Here is a 23,507-nt window from a genome sequence, read left to right on the forward strand (position 1 = left end):
ATTGTATGCTGTATGCGGATGGAGGCTTTTATCGGTATCTACTCCTCCACTTGAAATTATGATGATGATAATGATGTGTATTGTGCCACAGCCCATTACATCAACGATGTATTTGTCTTACCCAAAAACACCAATGCATGTGGGTGCGTCATCGTCAGTTTGATAAATACAAATGACAACAGCTCATTTACCGACGCATCCGTGGTCTCTGTACCCTAGAACATCTCTCAGTCGTCGCCCTCAGACGTCAATCTGGGCCTAGCTGCAAAACTACGGCAACCCGCTTTCTTAAGAATCACAAAGTAAGAGCATTGTCTAAATCTGGGGGACAACGAGCGTGATATCACAGGGCAGTTCAATCGCACATTGGGATGGAACTTTTGTGAATAGCTTCATACAAAACCATATTTCTGAAAGACAGGAAAAAGGATTGCAGAAGGCGCTCAAAAGTGTACTTCACCTCTTTTTACACCCACACGTCAATGATACAGTTAAGATACGTTCAAGAAATTCCAGAGAATGTGCTTTGGAACATACTCTTTGGATCTTACCTTCTATTTCACCGTGCCAGGGCTTTCATGGGAAACAATGTAAAGAATGACACATATCAGCCTCTAATTTTTGATCGAAATTGACATGCTGCTCTTCTTCGAACACAGGATTCGAGCGGAACTTTGCCAGTGTGTGCTCAGGTATGCCAATGTGAATAACGCATGAGTATGCGAGGAGGAGTATAGGCCACCTAACGATTTAAGTCACTTCCTTTACTTGGGTGATGTAACCTATCTCTACAGGTAAGCCATGAAAAAACTGTACCATCTGGAGGGTTCCGATTGATGTCATAAGATGAAAGAGCCAGACTAGAGGAAAACATCTGTGATGTGACAGCAGATTCTGGTGACGGATGCTTTATGGAGGTAGAACTGACACACTCTACACATTTCTATGATACAATCAGTGTCCTGAGTGCCTTTTTCCCCAAAATGTTTCTGTCGCGAAGGCGTTCGCACCACTGGAGAACAAGCAGAGATGTATATTACACTAGAGAAACATCCAGCAACGTGTCCAGGTTGGGGATGGGAATTGTTAGAATCATCTGCGGCATCTCCTGTGAGTTCCGTTACTGGCTAAAAAAGTGCATTGATATAAATACTGAATAGAGGGATTTACTGACATGTAGCTATGGAGGAGGTATTTGCAGATTAATGAACAATAAAATTTTTGGACATCCATGGAAAATTTTGGATAGGATTTCGGAATTCTTTTTGGTTACACGTGAGGGGTCGGTTTGGCGCAACAGATTACTTCTTTAGACCAATTTTTAACATCATCGCCGTTTTCATTGAAGGAGTGGTAGCTGTGGAGATCGCCTTGGTATCAGTACGGTTTACAAGGCCTGCATACATAGGTGTGTGTGTCCTGGACTCCACATGCACAAATTCCTCTATGAGCTTGTGAAGTTCTAACGTCGCCGATTCCAAGTTACTTTATATGGATACAGAGAGTTTGACCTACTGGGTGAAAGGTTGCGATCGATATGAAGTAATTAGGTACAATCACGAAAAATTCGACATGTCTGTAACTGCAGCCAATGACCACTCTTTAATAACAACACTAAACAAGAAAGTTATCCATCTGATGAAAGATAAGGTGAATGGTATACACACTGTTATGTTTGTGGGATTCATGTCGAAAATGTGTGAATGCCACTTACATACAAGTGCTACCCAGAGACAGGTTAATGGTGTGCATAGTGTGGCCTTAAAGGCTCATACAACAGAGAATTAGAAGAGGTGTTTACTTGAGGGCGTTTGTGCTGCTCAATATGTGGTGCGCCAGGCAGCCACTCCATTGCAATGTCATGAGGTACAGACGGCCCTGCAGCTGAACGTAGGGCCGGCAAATCATGGCGGCAAACGGTTCATCTGTGGGGACAGGATTCGTACCCTCCTGTTGTCACACTAATTATCGAGTGGTTGGTGTGTGGTTGAGCATTAGATAGTAAACATTGGATGTGTGTTCGGAATAGTTAGATGAACTGCTTGGCAAAAGTTGTCTGTAAGAGTATGTGTGAATGACGGCACACTATGTGTATGTGGTAATTTTGAACACACTATTTTTGCTTGTAAATGATGTGTATATTTATGTGTATGTGTTGTTTTCCAACACCCAATGCTTCCAATGCTCATTTTATATATATATAGAAAACATATAGATAGTGATTGATTAAATGTAAATAGAATGATGAAAACTGCAATGTAAATACTGTACATAGGAGGGAAGAACGAAAATGATTAAAATGGTGAATGTCTATATACAAAGGAAAACAACAAATTTTATAGGGAACGTAATAATCAAATTTTTAATGTACTTGATAGTATTAACAATGAGTATAAGCCTTCAGAAGAAAATAATAGCTTTGTAAATCAGTCAATGTATAAATGTCACAACAAATATGTTTCCAAATTTTTGTATGTGTGATACAAATAGCTTGTTCGCTAAAAAGAGAAATTGTAAGAAATCACTGTACATATACCATCAGTAAGAAATAGCTTTGGAAATAAACAGAGAACAGAAGAAATTGTTAATAAAATATCAAATAATATAGTTTACAAACTGCATTGCAAAAATTATAAATTGTTGGTAACTATCCAATTGTTAATAATTTATCTCACTGCTTTTACATCCAAACCCTTTAGCTAAAGCATTATTGTTTTCAACGATTTTTTGTAACGATCTCGAACCTCCCCTATGATGCACAGACCTTAAATACAGAGGTCTATGCAATAAGAGGGAAGGGGAGCTTGAATCTTATTGGTACAGCGTGAGTGCATTGGTTTCCCGTCATTTCAGTGCGCTCCCATTGATACTGGAGTTTCCCTGAAATTTGGTATAGTAATGAGTTATGTCATGACCTAGTTCAGTTGCCTAAGATGAATGAGTAGGATAGTTATTCCCTGGGTGGCGTTGAGCAATTGCAGATGATTTTCTGGGATGAGAGGCAGTGGGGCAGCGTGACCATGAATGTAACTAGCATATCTGTGTATCGTGACACAAAATGTCCTTATTAGTGACCTTGAGATATGACAGTCATCTGTCCCACAACATACACAGCTTATCTGCCAATTATCAGATACAGCGTTATCTCATCATAGGAGATGCGGATTGCCTCTTCCCCTTGCCTCTATTCTTGAACCGGCCCTTTATAACTACTTAGGAAGTGATAAATTAAGAGAGGTTGGATTGTTTTGTAACAAATTACCGGAAACACCAGGTCTTTTGTTCCAGAATATTCAGAAAATGTTCATTAATTAACGTTCAGAATTTGGACGGTGGAGTTCGTGTTGATCCTATATATGACTGTGCAGTTTCTTCTTGGCGTTGGCATTTGTTATTCACTTCTTTGGGTATGCAGACCATGCTGCTGCTGTTGGATATAAGTGTTTTGTTAACATCTGACACAAATTGGTCCCAGTTCTTGAGTTTCCTTTAGTTGTTCATAGACCACTGTTGGGCTTTGCCAACCAACTAAAAGTAGACTTTGACAAGACACAACATGGCATCCCATATTTTATATGTAGCGACACGCTCAAATCCTTTTAGCCATTTCGCTCAGTCGTGGCCGGTGGCTCCTGGGAACACAGCTGGATTTCTGTTGATGTTTTTGTATCCACTGGTACCTTGACAATGCTGGCCGTAGGTTCTATTAAGGTTCTTCTCCGTGAAGACTGAGACTATTGGACACAGAATACACATCCGAACCGGTGACCGGAACGTCGCCACACAGTGACTACAGTCGCCACAACAAGGCGAACGATGCACTGCAAGCGGCAATATGTATGGTGATTAACTTTAACTTGGTTTTGTTTCTTATATAACAGCATGTAATGCTGCCAATCAAGCTTTCCTTTATTTCCTGCATGAAACGTTGCGGGATATAATTTCTATTATCAAGTGTGATTCTCGTTTTTCATGACGATTTGACACGTGATGTTCGCAATGTGTATGCTGTGGTATTTCTATGGTGCTTTTACTGTAATATAAACACAGGCATTTTTGTAATTAGTGATCTATTTTTCTCTACAGACAATGTCGGATTTGTAAATCGCCTTTCCTTACTGTTTTCTTGTTGTTTTATTTACAGGATGTTTTAGAGAAGTGGTTTTCCATGTAATTTACAAAATAATACGTGAAAGAAACGAAAGTTTAGGAAGGTAAACATTGGTACGTCAGTCTTTCTGCGGAGATATAAACACAGATTATGTAGTTATTTTTCCAGAGAGTTACAACAACGAGCAGTAATTTTCTTAACAGATAATTTCCTTTCCTGGTGACATAGCTGATATAATTAAGCTATCTCAGCACAAATCAGTTCATGTAAAATTTATATTAGCTTCATTTATGGAGGTAGAAACGTTCAAAGCGTTAGCAGTAGGTGAGAGAGGCCGTCCATATACTGAAGCCCCAAAGAAACTGGTATAGACATGCGTATTCAAATACAAAGATATGTAAACAGGCATAATAAAACGCCTTAATAAGACAATGCCTATATAACACAGCAAGTGTCTGGCGCAGTTGCTAGATCAGTTACCGCTACTACATTGGCAGGTTATCAAGATTTAAGAAAGTTCGAACGTGGTGTTACAGTTGGCTCACGAGCAATGGGACACATTATATCCGTGGTGGCGATGAAGTGGGGATTTTCCCGTACGACCATTTCACGAGTGTACCGTGAATATCAGGAACCCGGTAAAACATCAAATCTCCGACATCGCTGCGGCCGTAAAAATATCCTGCAATAACGGGACCTACGTTGACTGAAGAGAATCGTAGAGCGTGGCAGAAGTGCAACCCTTCCCCATATTGCATTAGATTTCAGTGCTGGGCCATCAACAGGTGTCAACGTGCGAACCATTCAACGAAACATCATCGATATTGGCTTTCGGAGCCGAAGGTCCACTCCTGTATCATTGATGATTGCACGACAGAAAGTTTTACGTCAGTACCCACAATGGATTGTTGATGAGTGGAAACATCTAGTCTGGCCGGACGAGACCCGTTTCAAATTGTGTCGAGTGAATGGACAATCTTATGAATCCATGGACCTTGCAGGCCAGCAGGGCACTGTTGAAGCTAGTGGAGGCTCTGTAACGGTGTGCGGAGTGTGTAGTTGGAGTGACATAGGACCCATGATTTGTGTAGCTACGACTCAGACAGGTGGCACGTACGTAAGCATCCTGTCTGATCACCTGCATCCATTCATGTCCATTGTGCTTTCCGACGGACTTAAGCAATTCCAGTACGACAATGCGGCCTCCCACACGCCAGGAATTGCTATAGAGTGGTTCCAGCAATACTCTTGTGAGTTTAAACACATTATTGAGAATATTTGGGATGCTTTGCAGTGTCCTGTTCAGAAGAGATCTCCAAATCTTCGTATTCGTACGGAGTTATGGACAGCCCTGCCGAAGTCATGGCATCAGTTCCCTCCAGCATTACTTCAGACATTAGTCGAGTCCATTGCCACATCGTGTAGCGCCACTTCTGCGCGCTCGCTGGGGCCTTACACGATATTAGGCAGGTGTAGCAGTTTCTTTGGCTCTTCAGTGTAGTTCGCTCAGTTTATATGGATGTTCTGGTAGCAGTTTGTTAATGTAAGAGATTTTTTTCAAATGAGTGTACATTTTTCTTAATGCATTTTAACCTGCAGATAAGTTGTAATACTGCTAGTGACAGGGAGCAACAGCTTTCCACAATGTGCTGTTCAAAGTCATTTTCGGATACATGGTGGTATTGTTATTCTACCTTATACAAGGTTGTTCGGTAGGCAAAGTAAACAAAGATCAGTCAGCCACGGGTACTGACATCGAATAAACATGTCTCTATTTATGTCACAGGACCAAAAATCCCCATCGAGGAGGTATCGAGGAAGCATGTCGCTCAGTGACAACAACTTTATTTCTGGGTCACAGGTACTTTAGAAGGCCTACTGAATAGTACATACAGGAATATGGAAACTCATTTGAACATCTCACTTTAATGAACATTCCGCTACCTGGACATCCATCGGAACACAGCCAATTTGGAACGTTTGTTCCTCCCAAAGTAAAACTGATAGAAATTTGGTTGAAATTGATTTGAACGCAGTTAATATAAAGACGTCAGATATGTTATAGAAACAAGATACGTTCTGTTTAAAATATTATAATTCTTTCTGTAACACAGGGAAATAATTGAATAAACTCTGAAGAAAGAATAACATTTCTTGCATTTAGGTATCTAAAGAAATATTCCGTCGACTTAGTCTGTTGTAAATTATGGACAACACATTACCTGAAGGTTCCTAATAAAGGAACAACAAAAAAATTCTAAGTAAAAGCTATTTCTTACTTCGCAATTATCTACACTGAAAAATGCAACCGTAGTTACACCGTTGCGCATCTTCGAATTACGGTAAAGGCACTTTAAAAAGCAGCATCTCACACATAGCAAACATCACTCCTAAAAAAGTCATAATAGACTAAAATCCAATTCGATAATGAAAATTACTTTCCAAAACGTATTGAAATTAAAATTGACTGCATATTTTTAGGTTTCCAAAAGGCCACTGACGCCGCACTTCACAAGCGACTTCCAATAAAATGGCGAGCCTATGGATAATCGTCTCAAATGTGCTACTCGACTTGTGATTTCCAGATGGAAAAGTCACAGTTCACTGTAAATGACAAAATGGCATCGAGTAAAACTAAATATCTTCCGGCGTTCTTTAAGGAAGGGTTATAGGACTGCTGTTGCTCCTCATCTACATAAACAATTTAGGAGACCATCTCAGTAGCACACCTAGATTATTTGGAGATGGTCCTCTCATTTACCATCTTATAAAGTCATCGGATGATCAAAACAAATTTCAAAACGATTTGCACCAGATATCTGTATGGTGCAAAATGTGGCAATCGACTCTAACTAATGGAAAGTGTGAAGTCATCCAAATGAGTACCAAAACGGATCCAATAAATTTCGGTTACGCGTAAATCACACAAATATAAACACTGTAAATTAAACTTAACATTAAAGGACTATAGTTATTTATAACTTAAGTTTGAAGGTTCACGTAGACAATGTTGTAGGTAAAGCAAACTAAAGGCTACGATTTGATGACAGAACACTGAAAAAACGCAACAAGTCTACTAAAGAGCCTATTTACACAACGCTTGTTCGTACTCTTGTACAGTATTGCTGTGCGGTGTTGGATCCGCATTGTACAAGATGAAAGAAGGACATCGAAAAAATTCAAGGAAGGGCAGCTAGTTTTGTATTGTCGCGAAACAGGGAGTGTGGCCACCGCCCCCCCCCCCCCCCCCCCCTCCGGACGTGTTACATGAATTGGGGTGGAAGTCACTAAAACAAAGGCGTTTATCGTTGCGACAGAATGTTATCGTAAAATTTTGATCTCCAACTTTCTCCTTAGAGTGTGAAAATATCTTTTTGGGGCCCATTTCACAGGGAGGAATGACCGTGATAATAAAATTAAAGAAATCAGTGCTCTCATAGAAAGATTTAGGTGTTTATTCTTCCGGCGCGTTGTTCGAGAGTGGAACGGTAGAAATACCAGGTGATCAAATATTTGAAAACTTTATAAACGACGGAATAATGTAGATAGAGAGGTACAAATTGACACACATGCTTGAAATGACATGGGGTTTTATTAGAACAAAACAAAGTTCACAAAATGTCCGACAGATGGCGCTGGACAGCAGAACTGCTACCATGACGGGTGAGAGATACGCAGATATGTTACAGCATCACATCATCCCCAGCCTGGCTGATAAACACCTGCTGGAACGTACTACGTTTGTTCAGATTGGCGCTCCACCCCATATTGCTAGACGAGCGAAAGATCTCTTGCGCGCGTAGTTTGGTGATGATCGTGTGCTCAGCCGCCACTTTCGTCTTGCTTGGCCTCCTGGGTCCCCAGTCCTTAGTCCGTGCGATTATTGGCTTTAGGGTTATCTGAAGTCGCAAGTGTATCGTGATAGACTGACATCTCTAGGGATGCTGAAAGACAACGTTCGACGCCAGTGCCTCACCATAACTCCGGACATGCTTTACATTGCTGTTTACAACATTACTCCTCGACTACAGCTATTGTTGAGGAATGATGGTGGGCATATTGAGCATTTTCTGTTAAGAACATCATATTGGCTTTGTCTTACTTTGTTATGCTAATTATTGCTATTCTGATCAGATGAAACGCCATTTGTCGGACATTTTCTGAACTTTTGTATTTTGTTGGTTCTAAAAAAAAACCATGTTATTCCAAGTATGTGTGTCAATTTGTACCTCTGTATCTACATTATTCCGTGATTTATTCAGTTTTCAAATTTATACCCACTTTTTGATCACCCGATATAACTTGGAGGTGGTTCGATGAACCCTCTATCAGACACTTAATTGTGAGTTGCAGAGTAATCGTGTAGTGTGAATGTAGATGCAGACGTAAGTAAAGGGAAATATTGACTACCAGCAGCAAATATAGTAATGTTACAAGCTACTGTTTTAAAAGTATCATTCTGTTAGTAACCACCTGTAATCGTAAAATAAGAGCAAAAAATGCGTAATGTAGTAAAGTTTCATATCCAATTCAGAAAACAAACTCTGGGTTGTACCGTAGGCAAACTGAATGAGGCTACTGACCACATGTGCCCCGGTGTCGCAGATAGAGGTCGTCGAGGCCCTGTCGGCAGGCGGCGGCGCGCAGCTGGCACTCGGAGTCGTAGTCGCGGCCGTCCGAGCCGCAGACGGGGCCGCGCGAGTCGTGGTGGGCCGGGCAGGGCAGGCACACGCACGACGCCACCCCCGACGCCATCTGGCACTGCGCCCACGGCCCGCACTCCAGCCGCAGGCAAGGGTCCACCGCTGCGGCACACGACAGCTGCTTAAAGTCTGCCTCGGTGGGCGACACAGATTTTGCTCACCATAAAGTAAGACGGAAGAAGGCGCAAAGGAGCCACTCCACAACGTAATCGAGAAAAGTAAGTTTAGAGCAAGGTCATAAGAGATGGGACGGACCCACCGCGTTTTAGTACTCGTGTTAGAAACTGATACATAAACTAAAAGAGCTTCATCGCGATTCAAGAGAAATCGACATCTAGCTGACAAACGAAAGCTGAAACAAGAGAAAATGAGTGTAAGGAAACCAATAACGAAGGTGTTTAATGACTGTGAAAGTCGAATTTTGGCAACCGATCTGAGTAAAAATCTTGAGAGGTTTTGGTTTTGGTCTCATATAAAATTAGTAAGCGGTTCTAAACCCTGCCGCACGGTATCAGCCGAGCGCTCTAAGGCGCTGCAGTCATGGACTGTGCGGCTGGTCCCCAGCGAAGGTTCGAGTCCTCTCTCGAGCGTGGGTGTTGTAAGTAGGCTGTTTAGGTTTTTATATTGGTAACGCCACGTAGAGCTCTGTATGAAAATCACTGGCTGTGCTGTGTGCAGTCTGTGGCTGGTTTGAATTGTTGTTAGATATTGAAGTGTTGGGCAGTTGGCTGTTAGCAGCCCTTAGCGTTGCGCAGTTGGAGCTGAGCCGCCAGCAGTGGTGGATGTTGGGAGTGAGATGGCGGATGATCCGGACAGAGACAGTAAATTTGTAATACTGAATATCATGAACTGATATATATATTATGACTTTTGAACACTATTAAGGTAAATACATTGTTTGTTCTCTATCAAAATCTTTCATTTGCTAACTATGCCTATCAGTAGTTAGTGCCTTCAGTACATTGAATCTTTTATTTAGCTGGCAGTAGTGACGCTAGCTCTATTGCAGTAGTACCAGTAACGAAGATTTTTGTGAGGTAAAAAATGGTTCAAATGGCTCTGTCCACTATGGGACTTAAAATCTATGGTTATCAGTCCCCTAGAACCTAGAACTACTTAAACCTTACTAACCTGAGGACATCACACAACACCCAGCCGTCACGAGGCAGAGAAAATCCCTGACCCCGGCGTGAATCGAACCCGGGAACCCAGGCGTGGGAAGCGAGAACGCTACCGCACGATCACGAGATGCGGGCACTGACTTTGTGAGGTAAGTGATTTGTGAAAGGTATAGGTTAATGTTAGTCACGGCCATTCTTTTGTAGTGATTATTGAAAGTCACACTGCGTTGCCCTAAAAAAATATTGTGTCCCATAAGATTTCACACACATTTGTACATTTTTCGAAATCCTCTATTCACTCATTAGTGAGCATAATAGCACCGAAAAGGAAGATGTCAGAGAGAGGACCGAAAAACTGGGCTAGGAGTTGCGAAACTGTTTTCAGGCGGAATATCGTAGCGCACTCACTTGTTTCAATCATCGTACCAACCCCGCCCTGTGTCACATATTGAGATAACAGATAGCGGAATAATAAAGCGAATGCAATCGCTTAGCTGTGGAAAGGCAACAGGACCAGATGAGCTCCCTATAACATTCTGCAAAGGTTATGCGAAGAAACTTGGTGTCCGCAGCTCGTCGTCGTGCGGTAGCATTCTCGCTTCCCGCGCCTGGGTTCCCGGATTCGATTCCCGACGGGGTCAGCGATTTTCTCTGCCTTGTGATGACTGGGTGTTGTGTGCTGTCCTAAGGTTAGTTAGTTTTAAGTAGTTCTGAGTTCTAGGGGACTGATGACCATAGATGTTAAGTCCCATAGTGCTCAGAGCCATTTGAATCATTTGAACCACGAACTTGGTCCCCTTCTGTCTATAGTTTATCGTAGGTTACTGTAACAACGCAGGGTACCTAGTGACTGTGAAAAAGCGCAGGTCAATGTCATTTTCAAGTTGGGTCGTACAACATATGCACATAAATGTAAAATTCAAAAAAATGGTTCAAATGGCACTGAGCACTATGAGACTTAACATCTGACGTCATCAGTCGCCTAGGACTTAGAACTAGTTAAATCTAAGTAATCGAAGGACATCATTCACATCCATGGCTGAGGCAGCATTCCTACCTGCGACCGTAGCGGTGGCGCAGCTCCAGACTGAAGCGCCTAGAACCGCTCGGCCACACCGACCGGCAAATGTAAGATTATATCGTTGATGTCAGTCAGTTGAAGAATTATGGTATAACTTTTATGCTAAAAAAATTATGACGTCTTTACAGAAGGAAAATCTCATCCACACGAATCAACACGGATTCCATGGATTCTTGTGACAGTAAGTTCACTCTGTTTCTCCACGGGACCCATAGCGGCGAAGACATGGGAGCTTGGGTTAACGCCATGTTCCTTAACTTCAGGCAGACATTTGAAAACGTTCCGCACTGAAGTGTAGAGACAATAATACGAGTGGACCTAACATGGTTCAAATGGCTCTGAGCACTATGGGACTCAACTGCTGTGGTCATAAGTCCCCTAGAACTTAGAACTACTTAAACCTAACTAACCTAAGGACATCACACACATCCATGCCCGAGGCAGGATTCGAACCTGCGACCGTAGCAGTCGCACGGTTCCGGACTGCGCGCCGAGAACCGCGAGACCACCGCGGAGGGCGGACCTAACATTGGACCAGATTTGAGGCTGGACAAGACTTCGTTGCAGACAGAACTCAACACGTTGCCTTTGACAGGACAAAATCGATAGATGTAAAGATCACTTCCCGAATACCCCGATGGAAGTGCAAAAGGACCATTACTGTTCAGACAGCATATACGTGATCCAATAGGAAGCGTTCGAAGCTCTTTAACACTGTTCGCAGATGAAGTTGGTCTCTATAAGAAAGTAGCAACGCCAGAAGGCAGTGTCGAATTTGACTATGGCCTACAGAGGATTGGCCAACGACCTTACCGCAGTGGTAACACCGGTTCCCGTCAGATCATCGAAGCTTATCGACGATAAAGTATTTAGTACTTACCTTCCAGAGCGACCTAAAGTGGAATGACCACTTAAAATAAATTGTAAGAAAAGCAGATCACGGGTCGTGGTTCAGAGAAAGACTCTTGAGGAAATGTAGCTCATCAACGACAGAACTTGCTTACAGTCCTGTAGTTCAAGAGATTGATAAGTATTGTTTATCAGTCTCTGATCCTTACCACGAAGGACCGATAGAAGAGTTAGAGAATATCCAGCGAAGAGCGATGTGTTTCGACACGTGTTCATTTACTAGGAACAAGAGCGTTACGGAGATGCTGGTAGACCTTGGAAGAGAGGCGTTTCGCATCGTGGAAAGGTACACTACTGAAATTTCGAGTGAGCACTTTCCGAGAAGAGTCGGAAACATAATACTTCCCCCCACATACTACTCACAATGTAGCCTCGACGAGAAAAACCGAGAACTAGGGCTTACCGACAATCTATTTTCACACATGCTATTCAAGAGTGAAACAGGGAATGCTCTCTGCCACATACTGTTAAGTGGCTTGCAGGGTATGATTTAGATGTAGATGTAGATTGTTTGTGTAGGCTTCTTCCACGCCGAACGATTAAATATTAACCACAAAATGCTTTCTTTGTTGCAGTACAATGTTTATTTACGTTCCAGATCCATTTCGACTTTTATATTAAAGTCATCTATAGCGGATAGCTTCTCTTGGATTTTTTCATTTACTTTTACACACAGTTTGGACGGGTTTCACACAATGATTATTTGATGTATAAAATTTAACCTACAATTACTTATCTGCGTCTCGAAAATTTGCGTTTCATATCACTTGGTCACAGGTTAGAGTAGACTGTTTCAACTCGCGTTCCCACCCGCAAACAGTTGGGAACCTAGGGGTACTGGCGGACAAGGGTGGCCAGACAGTTGGAGCACAGCCTATCTTCAGCAGGGTCCGTTGCATATACGACCATCCTACACCGACGTGGCGCCTTCAGGAAATGTTGGCCAAGTGGTTAGAACACCCACGAAACACGTATAATAGTATCGTGTGGCGGATAGCTTATAAAGGCAGCAGCTGTCCGCAAGCAAGCTCATGCGTGTCCAGGAATGCCCGCATCCAGTGTGGCTGCGCTGTAACAATCTAGGTTAGAGGTTTCACTTCCATTACACTCCTGGAAAACTGTCACATAATGTTTTGAGACGTTTTGCATGTCAGAAGGAACTTTGCATCGTACTTCTGAATACACAGTCAGTGCAATATCGTATTTATACGCCGAAGCTACTTTCATTTAAAATGTCTTTTCTGTACGCAAACATACATAATGGATGTACGACTGTAGGTTGTAGACACATGGTTGACGACATATGGAAGTTTTGGTCAAGCTGTGAGTCGGGCACAGATAGCCTAATTATAAGACGACAGCTGGTGCCCTATTCTGTATCGTTCATATGGAGCTGTGTGGCAGGTTAGCGTCGCTATTTACTTTTTCGGTTCGTTAGCAGAAGTTGCTATTCTGTAAGCTCATCAGACCAATTATGGGATCATTCCGCTCACCGTTTTTCCGGCAACTGTAACAGGAAGTGATTATGTTTCAGTATGGCTACTCGATCGCTTCTGTGTGATTTGTTTACAGTTACAATTTGTTATGTCAGAAATATTGCGTTGTTTTAGTTTCGGATTTAGTGATTATGTTTTACTGAAGAGTCCCCGAAATGCATCTGAGTTGAAAGCGACTTCATAATAGACTGTTTTTCATTGGTGGAAGTATGGTTTGTATTGTTGTTACTATGAATGATTATAGCATAAAAAACATTTCCAGTCAGTCTCCCCACAGAGTCCTTTTCGTTTTTAAGTTTCTTTAAGAATTGAAAATCATTAAATTTTCAGGACGTCGGCTTTGCTTACGTATACTACATGAGTATTAGCTGAAATTACTAATGACTTTGGGTCCTTTTTACCCCTAAATGGTCTAGTTATTAGCTACAGAAATTTGTTTATAACTTTTATACAATAACGGAAGGGAATTTTGTGATGCCTGATAGTAGGAACGTTACAAAATTACATGCATTACACCCACATACTTTGGCAAATAAGTCATCCTGCATCGGCCGGACGATGTGGCCGAATGGTTCTAGGCGCTACAGTCCTTAGGTTAGTTAGGTTTACGTAGTTCTAAGTTTTAGGGGGCTGATGACCTCGGATGTTAAGTCCCATAGTGCTCAGAGCCATTTGAACCATTTTTTTCATCCTGGATCCTTCTAAATTAAAATCAGCAGGAGCAGCGCAATCAGTGCGCATTAGTTGTCGTGATCATATGGTTGTCAGTCTGCCTTCGGCAGTGGTCAGGTGCACACGTCATATTTGCGTCTCGCCTGTTGTTCTGCTTGCGAGCGAGCACGCGCGCGCGCGCGTTTCTTTACTTCCGCGTAGCGGCGTGTGTCTGAGTTCGACTTCATCAAGCGTCATGGCGTTTACTTACGGCCAAGCCACAATTAATCTAAATTTTCCTTTGGATCACGAACGAGAGAATGAAGTAAAACGTTTTACACGGGATATGCGTCTCCCGCCACAAGGTGTTCTCGGAACTCATTCTTCGATCATCAGTACTACTGTGTACATAAAGCTGGCAGACGACGAGCTGTGCCCGGACGCTGTGTTGGTGCCACGCTAACGCTCTCAAGTTCCGGTACTCTGACAGATATGTCGTGCTTGATCATGCTGGTTTTGGCCTCCAAGCGTTGTGGGTTTTTGAACTCCCGTTTGAGGTACCGTCAGACGTTGTGGAGGCTGCCTTTTAACCTTATGGCAAAGTCGACGTCATTTTGATGAAACGTGGAAAACGTTCGAAACATACCGTGTCCTCAGAGGTGTTCGTCAGGTAAAGCTTTTTCTATGGAAACACGTGCCTTCCTACTTGGTTATTGGCTGCTGCTAGGCTGTCGTCATGTATGAAGGTCAGCCGCGCACCTGTTCAGGTCATGACCAGGAAAGCCATGTTCATGCTGAATGTCTCCGAGTAGAATGGTTCAGACGCAAGTCAGACCCGTCGCTCTTCCTGCGATGATCACGGTATTACTTCTGTCTTAAGTATCTGCAGCGAGACTGCCTGCTACGCCCCCTATGAACCAGTCGCTACCAGCGTCGACTCCTCTCGAGGACGCGATGGACGTTTCGCCGGTCTATCCTGCACTCCTGCTGGAGTCTATACAAATGAACGATGGCTCTCAGCAGGCACAAGCTCTCTGTCCCGACCCCATGGTTGTTGATCATGGAGCTGTACCGACCTACTCTTTTCTGCCCCCTGGCCACATTTCGGACGCTAGCCGCCCGCCATCTGACACAAAACAGCATGTTAGGAAGCAACACTCGCTGTGGAAACGGAAGATGACTGCTTCCATCGCATGCGTGCACCGGATGACGACCCGGTTACTGGTGGTGCTCTGTCCACTGACGCCCTGACACCTGACGACAAACCGTCCTTCCCCACATCAATCTCCAGTCAGCCTCCACCTCCAGACACCGACTTTCCCCCACCTGCATCTTGTGCGATGTCCGCCCTCGGTAGGTGAATGATCAGCGTGACGGATTGTCAATCCTCTTGTCCCAGGTTCGATTCCCGGGTGCGTCGGGGAATTTTCTCCGTCCAGGGACTCGGTGCTGTGCTGTCCTCATCATCATCCTATCACCCTCATCGACTGCAGGTCGCCGACGTAGCGTCAGATTGAAAGACCGGCACCCGGCAAACAGTCTGCCTGACATACGATTAAATAAAACTCATACGGTTTCCTCCCCTTCTCTGCCTGATGCTACCTGTCGGCGCACCTCTAATCCGCTGAACCAGCCTGGTGAGACATCTGTCTCCTGGCCGACTGACGTCGATGCTGAGGATGGACATTCTTGAGGTGTATGGAGCGATGGAGCACCCTTGGTGGGATCAGCTCCCTCCTCATCACAGTAATGTGCCCTTCCATGTGGACCTAACAGGAAGTTCCGTGTGCTACCCCCATGATTGAAACGCCTGTCTTCCTGGCGATGGCCGCTTTCCATACTTATTACATAGGCATGATAAATGTCAACAAAATTCACGTACATCACAAACTCTCTTCACTCCATGACATGTTGCATGCTGCAAGTTTTGACGTTGCTGTCCTTCAGGAGTTGCTCGTTGTAACTTTGTGTGCTCTCCATGGTTTTACAGCAGATGTTTCTCTTGCTTAGCGTACTTCTAATGAGGTGGCGATCCTCTTACATGACGGTAACCGCGCTGGTGCAGTTGCCTATCTCTCTGATGCAAGAGGTATGACTCCCACGTTTAGTGGCGTCAGGATCGTCAGTGTCTATGCGCCATCTGGTTGAGGTCGCCACCATGAATGTTCCACCTTACCGTCAGAGAGTCACACCTCTTTTCCTGGGTCGGCTGGATGCATCGATCATGAGAGGGGTTTTCAGCTGCACCCAGACATGTAAGGACCAACTAAAAAGTCACTCTCTGTGCACGGCGCTAGCGACAATTCTCCAAAATCTCAGCCTTGTGGATTCTTGACAACATGTTCATGGCGATCGCCCGGTGTTCATGCAATTCACTAGCAATTCTTGCAGCCAACTCGATCGTGTTTACATATACCGCGATATTATCAATGGAGTGCAGGCTTCCGAAATCTGACCCGTTGTGTTCTCTGACCATGAGGCATCTATCAGCGCTATCAATCTCTGCCGCCAAAGGGTGTGGGGCGGCCGTGGACCAGGGAAACAGAACCCGACTGCTGGCAGCTCATGAAGACCACGTGGACAGCTTGTCATGGACGCCGTGATGCCTGTCAGTCTGCCCTATCGCTGTGGGTGCTCCATGAAAAGCCTGCCTTCCACAAAGCCTCGATTAATTACGGAAGCGAGGTTGCAGTGTGGCGGCGACGAACTCAGGAATTCTACTTCACCATTCTTTGGGAATGTACTAGGATGCCGCATTCGCCAGAGCGTCAGGTGATGTTGCATCGTGCCAAGGCACAGCTCACATCCTTCTCTCACCTCCCACCTTGAAGGAGCTATGGTCAGGGGGCGCACACACGATGTCTTATTGCAGGTTCGTTCATCTGTGTTTCATGTCATAGCGGAATGACGCCACTGTCGCAGGACTTTGATTAACGTTATTACGGGCGCTGTTTTCATACCAAACGGGATATAGGGTGTGCCCTCTATGCACATTATATTATGGTGTACTACGAATAACGTCACCACCCTGTCGATATTACGGCGGTCTCCAGACTCTCCTTTGCTCGGTTCCCATGGATCTGCTTGCAAACGTCACAGAGGACGAAGTCCATGAGGCTATCTAGGAGGGTCCCGCCTGGCCCTGTTGGCCTCCTACTGGAGTTTTATCGGATATTGCATCCCCTTCTGACGTCACTGTGGACGGAAATTTTTAAGCGTCTTATGTCACCTGTCACACCGATTCCAGACCAAGATGGTTTCCTCGTTCCCAATCAAAAGCCATGGGGTACCTCACACATACGCGATTACCGCTTCTTGACGTTACTCGACAGCTACAAAAAGGTCTTTACCCAGCTGTTGGCTGTGCAGCTTAAACGGACGGCTCGGTACGTGGGTTCCTCCGATAAAACTTCTTTGCCAGGTACCAATAACATCCGAACTGCCCTTTGTCGCTATGGGGACATAATCACTCTTGCTCATTCTCGTCTTACACCTGGTATTTTGGCAGCTCGTGACTTCAGCCAGGCGTTCGATCGGGTCGATCACGCCTACCTGGAAGGGGTGCTCTGCAAAATGGGTGGGATAGTTTGATACTACCTTCGACGTCGTTATGCGTCTCCTGCGTGGAGCTTCGTCTTGTATAATTTACAATGGCTGTCCCACTCCTTCCATCTCGTTCTGTCGATCAGTGCATCAAGTCTACCGGCTCTCTGCATTATTGTATGCTTTTTCCATGGAACCGTTGCTCTGCGGCCTCTGACAGCGCCTTTCTAGGATGTCTTTGTGACCATGTATTCAGCTGAACTGCTTATGCAGACGGTCTCGTCATCATCCTTCGTAGCGGTGCTGGGGTCATGGAGTCACTGGGATGGACTACCACCAACGGCGAAACTTCTGGTAGCTGCCTTAACGTCCGCAAATCGAGCGCCACAGATACAGGTGCAGAGCTTTCTGGGGACAGCGCTGCTCCTTTGCGTTTAGATGACACTATCCGATGTTTAGGACTCGATTTCCCTATTGATTGCCTTCAAATGCCGGCGCTTACAGTCCCAACTACGAGCTGGACTCTTAGATCGCCGTTTACGAGCACTCGATCTTCTGCGACGGACACAAAATGTAAATGGATATTGGCCGTCGCTTACCCCCACGTGGCACAGACAGTTTCTATTCCACCATCCGTGACCCGCCGCATGCTATCGACATTAAGTTCTTCTGTTGGCCTCGGCTTGCTGTTGAACATAAAGTACGATACCGTCACTCTCCCGTGGTGCAGGTGTGGTTTAGGTCTGTATCACGTGCCTGACAGAGCGATAGCCCCGTCCATTATCTCCCACATGGCGTTGTGACGCTGTGGCCTTGCCAGCCTATCGCTGGAGGCCCTTGTACCACACTCTCTCCCATCATCCATTCCACTTTCGTACGTCCCGCCGTAGTCCTTTTACTTCCGCCACTTTTCCTCGATAGTGCCAGCGCAATTGACATCCATGAAGGCCAACAATGGCTTTCCTTAGCAGCATAGGTCACCGAATGCGGTTAATGGGAATCGTCCCCACGTCGACTGCCGTGCCGTTTGGCGATCGGTGTGCGCTGCTTACCTTGACACTGACGTCCAGTCTGCATGGTACCTTACTGTCAATGGGAAGGAAGTATGTCGGTCGTTCACGGAACTCATCTCGCGGACACTCTATTGTGTGTCGCCTATGACGTTTTGCACACAGACGAGCATCGTTTGGTGTGCAGATCGGCAAGCGATGTCTGGTTACTTGTGTGACAGGTGTTCTCCATAATTAACCGTACGAATACCTACTCGACTGCCCCTCTTTCCGGACGTGAGGTACTTTCCTCAAGCGAAGACGATCCCCGTGTAGGGGATATGTGGACACGCAGCTCACAACGTTTTTGATGACGAGAAAAGTATCCTTGAATTTTGGCAGTTCCTTAATGAATGCCACCGCGTAGTTGTCCGCAATCCAAAATTCCTTTGCAGTGTCTTTTTAACACACGCGGGGAGCTAGGGGTGTTCCTGTCATGAAGAGTTGATCCCCACCTCTTCCACACTTAAAACCGATATATTCTCTGGTCATCGGAATGTTCTTTTCGGAAAAGCGATACTTCGATAGTCTCAATCAGTCTGACGTTTTGCTGCTCTCCTCCTGCCGACGCTGGTTTCCTGCAATTTTGTGCTATGGGATTAATGCTGCGTGGAAAAATAAAAAAATAAGTAAATTAAATATTCTGTGCACTTACATTCCACGTTTTCTACGCTTTCCTTTGTTCCTGTGTAATATTTCTGGATTTGTAGCCATCGTATTTGGCTACAAGAAGATCATCTTAGAGCATTTGAAAAGGCAAAAGGGGCAAGATGACGTAATGTCATGTGAGGTAACGATGACTGATGGTTTGTTCGGTACAGGTATCGTGAGAAAGACGTCCTAAATTGCTGTCGTTGTCCGCTACTGGCTGCTACATTCGGAAGTAGCGCACCAGGATGTTATTAATATTAGCAAAATTAAACAGCGTGTTTACTTTCATTTTAAATTTGAAGCATCTCTCAGTAGCGTGCTATCATTCCATTATTTCACCAGTATTAATAACCAGCAGAATAATAAACAACTGTTAAATGAAAAAGCAGACGAACTACTTCGGTGACCTTCGGATCGCGGCAAACCTCGATAGCGTGCTAAACAGTTGATCGCTAAAAGTTTCTTACAGCCTCAAGATAACAGATTCACAACCTACTTCTGTTTTCTGCGCAGCGAACGACGAGTGTAGAATACTGCTAATTGGTGAACATTTATTACATGGTTCAAATGGCTCTAAGGACTATGGGACTTAACATCTGAGGTCATCAGTCACATAGACTTAGAACTACTTAAACCTAACTAAGCTAAGGACATCACACACATTCATGCTCAAGGCAGGATTCTAACCTGCGACCATAGCAGCAGCGTGGTTCCGGACTTAAGCGCTTAGAACCGCTCGGCCACACCGCCCGGCAAAATTTATTAGAACTTATGCGCTCCACTCAGGGCGGTGGAAGCAAATAGGCACCTAACGTATACTGCAATCTTAGTACAAATGAGATCTGTGACGCATGTTTGGTAATACAGAGGAGGTATGAGAAACAGAAATATTTTTGAGGGAAGAATTTTATCATACCCACGTATATATCGTCTTATATCTACTTCTCTCTAAGATCCTCTTTTTCATTTGCCGAACCTGGAGGGTGAGACCAGGACATGGTGGCCAGGCCTTGGGTTGCGAGCGCTGCCCACTTAGCCCTCACCCTTCCCTTTGGGCGGCAAGAAGGTTCCTATGTACCTTCCAGGAAATGGAAAAAAGAACACATTGACACCGGTGTGTCAGACCCACGATACTTGCTCCGGACACTGCGAGAGGGCTGTACAAGCAATGATCACACGCACGGCACAGCGGACACACCAGGAACCGCGGTGTTGGCCGTCGAATGGCGCTAGCTGCGCAGCATTTGTGCACCGCCGCCGTCAGTGTCAGCCAGTTTGCCGTGGCATACGGAGCTCCATCGCAGTCTTCAACACTGGTAGCATGCCGCGACAGCGTGGACGTGAACCGTATGTGCAATTGACGGACTTTGAGCGAGGGCGTATGGTGGGCATGCGGGAGGCCAGGTGGACGTACCGCCGAATTGCTCAACACGTGGGGCGTGAGGTCTCCACAGTACATCGATGTTGTCGCCAGTGGTCGGCGGAAGGTGCACGTGCCCGTCGACCTGGGACCGGACCGCAGCGACGCACGGATGCACGCCAAGACCGTAGGAACCTACGCAGTGCCGTAGGGGACGGCACCGCCACTTCCCACCAAATTAGGGACACTGTAGCTCCTGGGGTATCGGCGAGGACCATTCGCTACCGTCTCCATGAAGCTGGGCTACGGTCCCGCACACCCTTAGGCCGTCTTCCGCTCACGCCCCAACATCATGCAGCCCGCCTCCAGTGGTGTCGCGACAGGCGTGAATGGAGGGACGAATGGAGATGTGTCGTCTTCAGCGATGAGAGTCGCTTCTGCCTTGGTGCCAATGATGGTCGTATGCGTGTTTCGCGCCGTGAAGGTGAGCGACACTATCAGGACTGCATACGACCGAGGCACACAGGGCCAACACCCGGCATCATGGTGTGGGGAGCGATCTCCTACACTGGCCGTACACCTCTGGTGATCGTCGAGGGGACACTGAATAGTGCACGGTACATCCAAACCGTCATCGAACCAATCGTTCTACCATTCTTAGACCGGCAAGGGACCTTGCTGTTCCAACAGGACAATGCACGTCCGCATGTATCCCATGCCACCCAACGTGCTCTAGAAGGTGTAAGTCAACTACGCTGGCCAGCAAGATCTCCGGATCTGTTCCCCATTGAACATGTTTGGGACTGGATGAAGCGTCATCCCACGCGGTCTGCACGTCCAGCACGAACGTTGGTCCAACTGAGGCGCCAGGTGTAAATGGCATGGTAAGCCGTTCCACAGGACTACATCCAGCATCTCTACGATAGTCTCCATGGGAGAATAACAGCCTGCATTGCTGCGAAAGGTGGATATACACTGTACTAGTGCCGACATTGTGCATGCTCTGTTGCCTGTGTCTATGTGTCTGTGGTTCTGTCAGTGTGATCATGTGATGTATCTGACCCCAGGAATGTGTTAATAAAGTTTCCCCTTCCTGGGACAATGAATTCACGGTGTTCTTATTTCAATTTCCAGGAGTGTATATAAAGCTGGTTACGGGCTGGAGTGCTGAAGGTCGTACGTTCCGGTTGGGTATTTTTTTTTCCTCTTTGTTTTCTTAACTCATGCTAAGACTTTGTTAGTGAAAGTTAAGTATTTTTTCTGCTATATTCGTTGCGATTTACATTTAAGTGCTCGCTTTCCGTGTAATGAGTGTCTTGGATCATGTGACTTCATTATGATTGATTAATGAAAGATGAAATTGTTGTGCTTGAAACAACCTACAGTGACATCTATATTTTCTCTCGTCACAAATAAATCACAATTTTTTCCGAATACGTAGAGATTTGCGAGTGTGTGGTTATACAGGACTCTAAGAGCATTTTATACTTTGCTTGTCACAAGTACTTATCTGCTATCCAATCCTTACTGGCAGTATACAGAGATGAAAGATCCCCACCGTAGAATTTTTCGACCATACCACCCTATATGGAACATTTTGATTCATCAGATGTATGTTATACATTTCGACGAACCTCACATTCTGCACTCACCATACGCTATCGAAAAGGCATTTCTTAGATTCGGATTTTAAGAGCAGAGTCGTTGATGTATCATGTAGCAAATTAGGCTACTTCATCATTTAGAGTTACAGACACATTCTATGCCTCTTCTTATTCTTTGACACTCTCTTAAACCATTTTTCGGGTGTTTTTATAGATATATTTTTAAAATGTGGTATTATACACCATTCCTAACTCATATTCCGAAATGTAAAATACAAAGCAAGATGTCAGTGTGAATGAGAATAAAATGACATAATGCGGCTTATTACAACTTACAGAATACAGTCAAATAACCTATCATTATTATGCACGCACTGAAAAACATGATCAGCGAAATTTGAGCAGCACTACGTACGCCAAACACACTTTTCGGTATTGCGAATAATAGCGTGCCAGTATCGGCTTGGCATGGGGGATCTACGGCCCCTTGATTTTGATTGGTTGGGAAGAGAAGAACTGACAACAGCTCCTCGGTTGACTAGAGGGATCGGCAGAGCGGCCGGGAGGTACAGAATAGGTCCGCTGGCGATATGCGGGAAGTTTGCCTTTGGATTCAGGTCCGTCAGAAATTTTTATAGTCGTCATTTCGTTATGCAGCTCACGGTTGTGCATATTTACAAAATCCATCACATTAATGTTATGAGAACACCTAGAGTAAACAGAAAAATGAATAAACAAAATGTGACAGCATTGTAAACTTAACGATAGCCTAAAAAGATATAGAGAGTGAATCTGAAAACCACCGACAAAATTTAGGAAGTTGTTCAGGGATATTTTCTCAATGTTTTGGTATGGGACACCCGTGGTTCCCAGTGGATAGTTACTACCTTAATGTGCAATACGAAGAGCAAACCCCTATGTAGAATTGCAGGCGGCATGTGGCATGGTTGCCGTCTTTGAACTTCAACCTGAAGAGAGGTTTGAGCGTTAATGGTATTAACCAACATTCATACTTAGATAAGCATTGGAGTGCACGTGTTTATGGGAGATCATATAAGAAGAAGAAACTGATGGGGTAATATAGCTGGTAAAGAAGACGATCAGTTCAGCTTTCGGTAGGACCAGTGAAGTATACAATTTAAAACAAGTCATAGTATGCAAAGACCCAACACTATAAGGTAAAGGTAAGAAATGCTGTTCGATTTACGACCGAGACGACAGTTCTAGT

The 23,507-nt window shown here is 44.8% G+C and overlaps 1 protein-coding gene across 1 annotated transcript in view; it reads right to left on the minus strand.

Moving 5' to 3' along the window:
* The window catches only part of LOC126297987 (agrin-like), a 187,733-nt gene extending 175,204 nt beyond the window's left edge, over window positions 1-12,529 (minus strand). Inside the window, exons 1-2 of the mRNA XM_049989300.1 lie at window positions 12,517-12,529; window positions 8,695-8,916 (exon numbers count right to left, since the gene is read on the minus strand). Of these exons, the coding sequence (XP_049845257.1) occupies window positions 8,695-8,916; window positions 12,517-12,529 (235 nt within the window). The remainder of the gene's footprint in view (window positions 1-8,694; window positions 8,917-12,516) is intronic.
* Between the last annotated feature and the right edge of the window lie 10,978 nt (window positions 12,530-23,507).

This window comes from Schistocerca gregaria, chromosome X, assembly GCF_023897955.1.
Source record: "Schistocerca gregaria isolate iqSchGreg1 chromosome X, iqSchGreg1.2, whole genome shotgun sequence".
NCBI classification, from domain to species: Eukaryota; Metazoa; Arthropoda; class Insecta; order Orthoptera; family Acrididae; genus Schistocerca; species Schistocerca gregaria.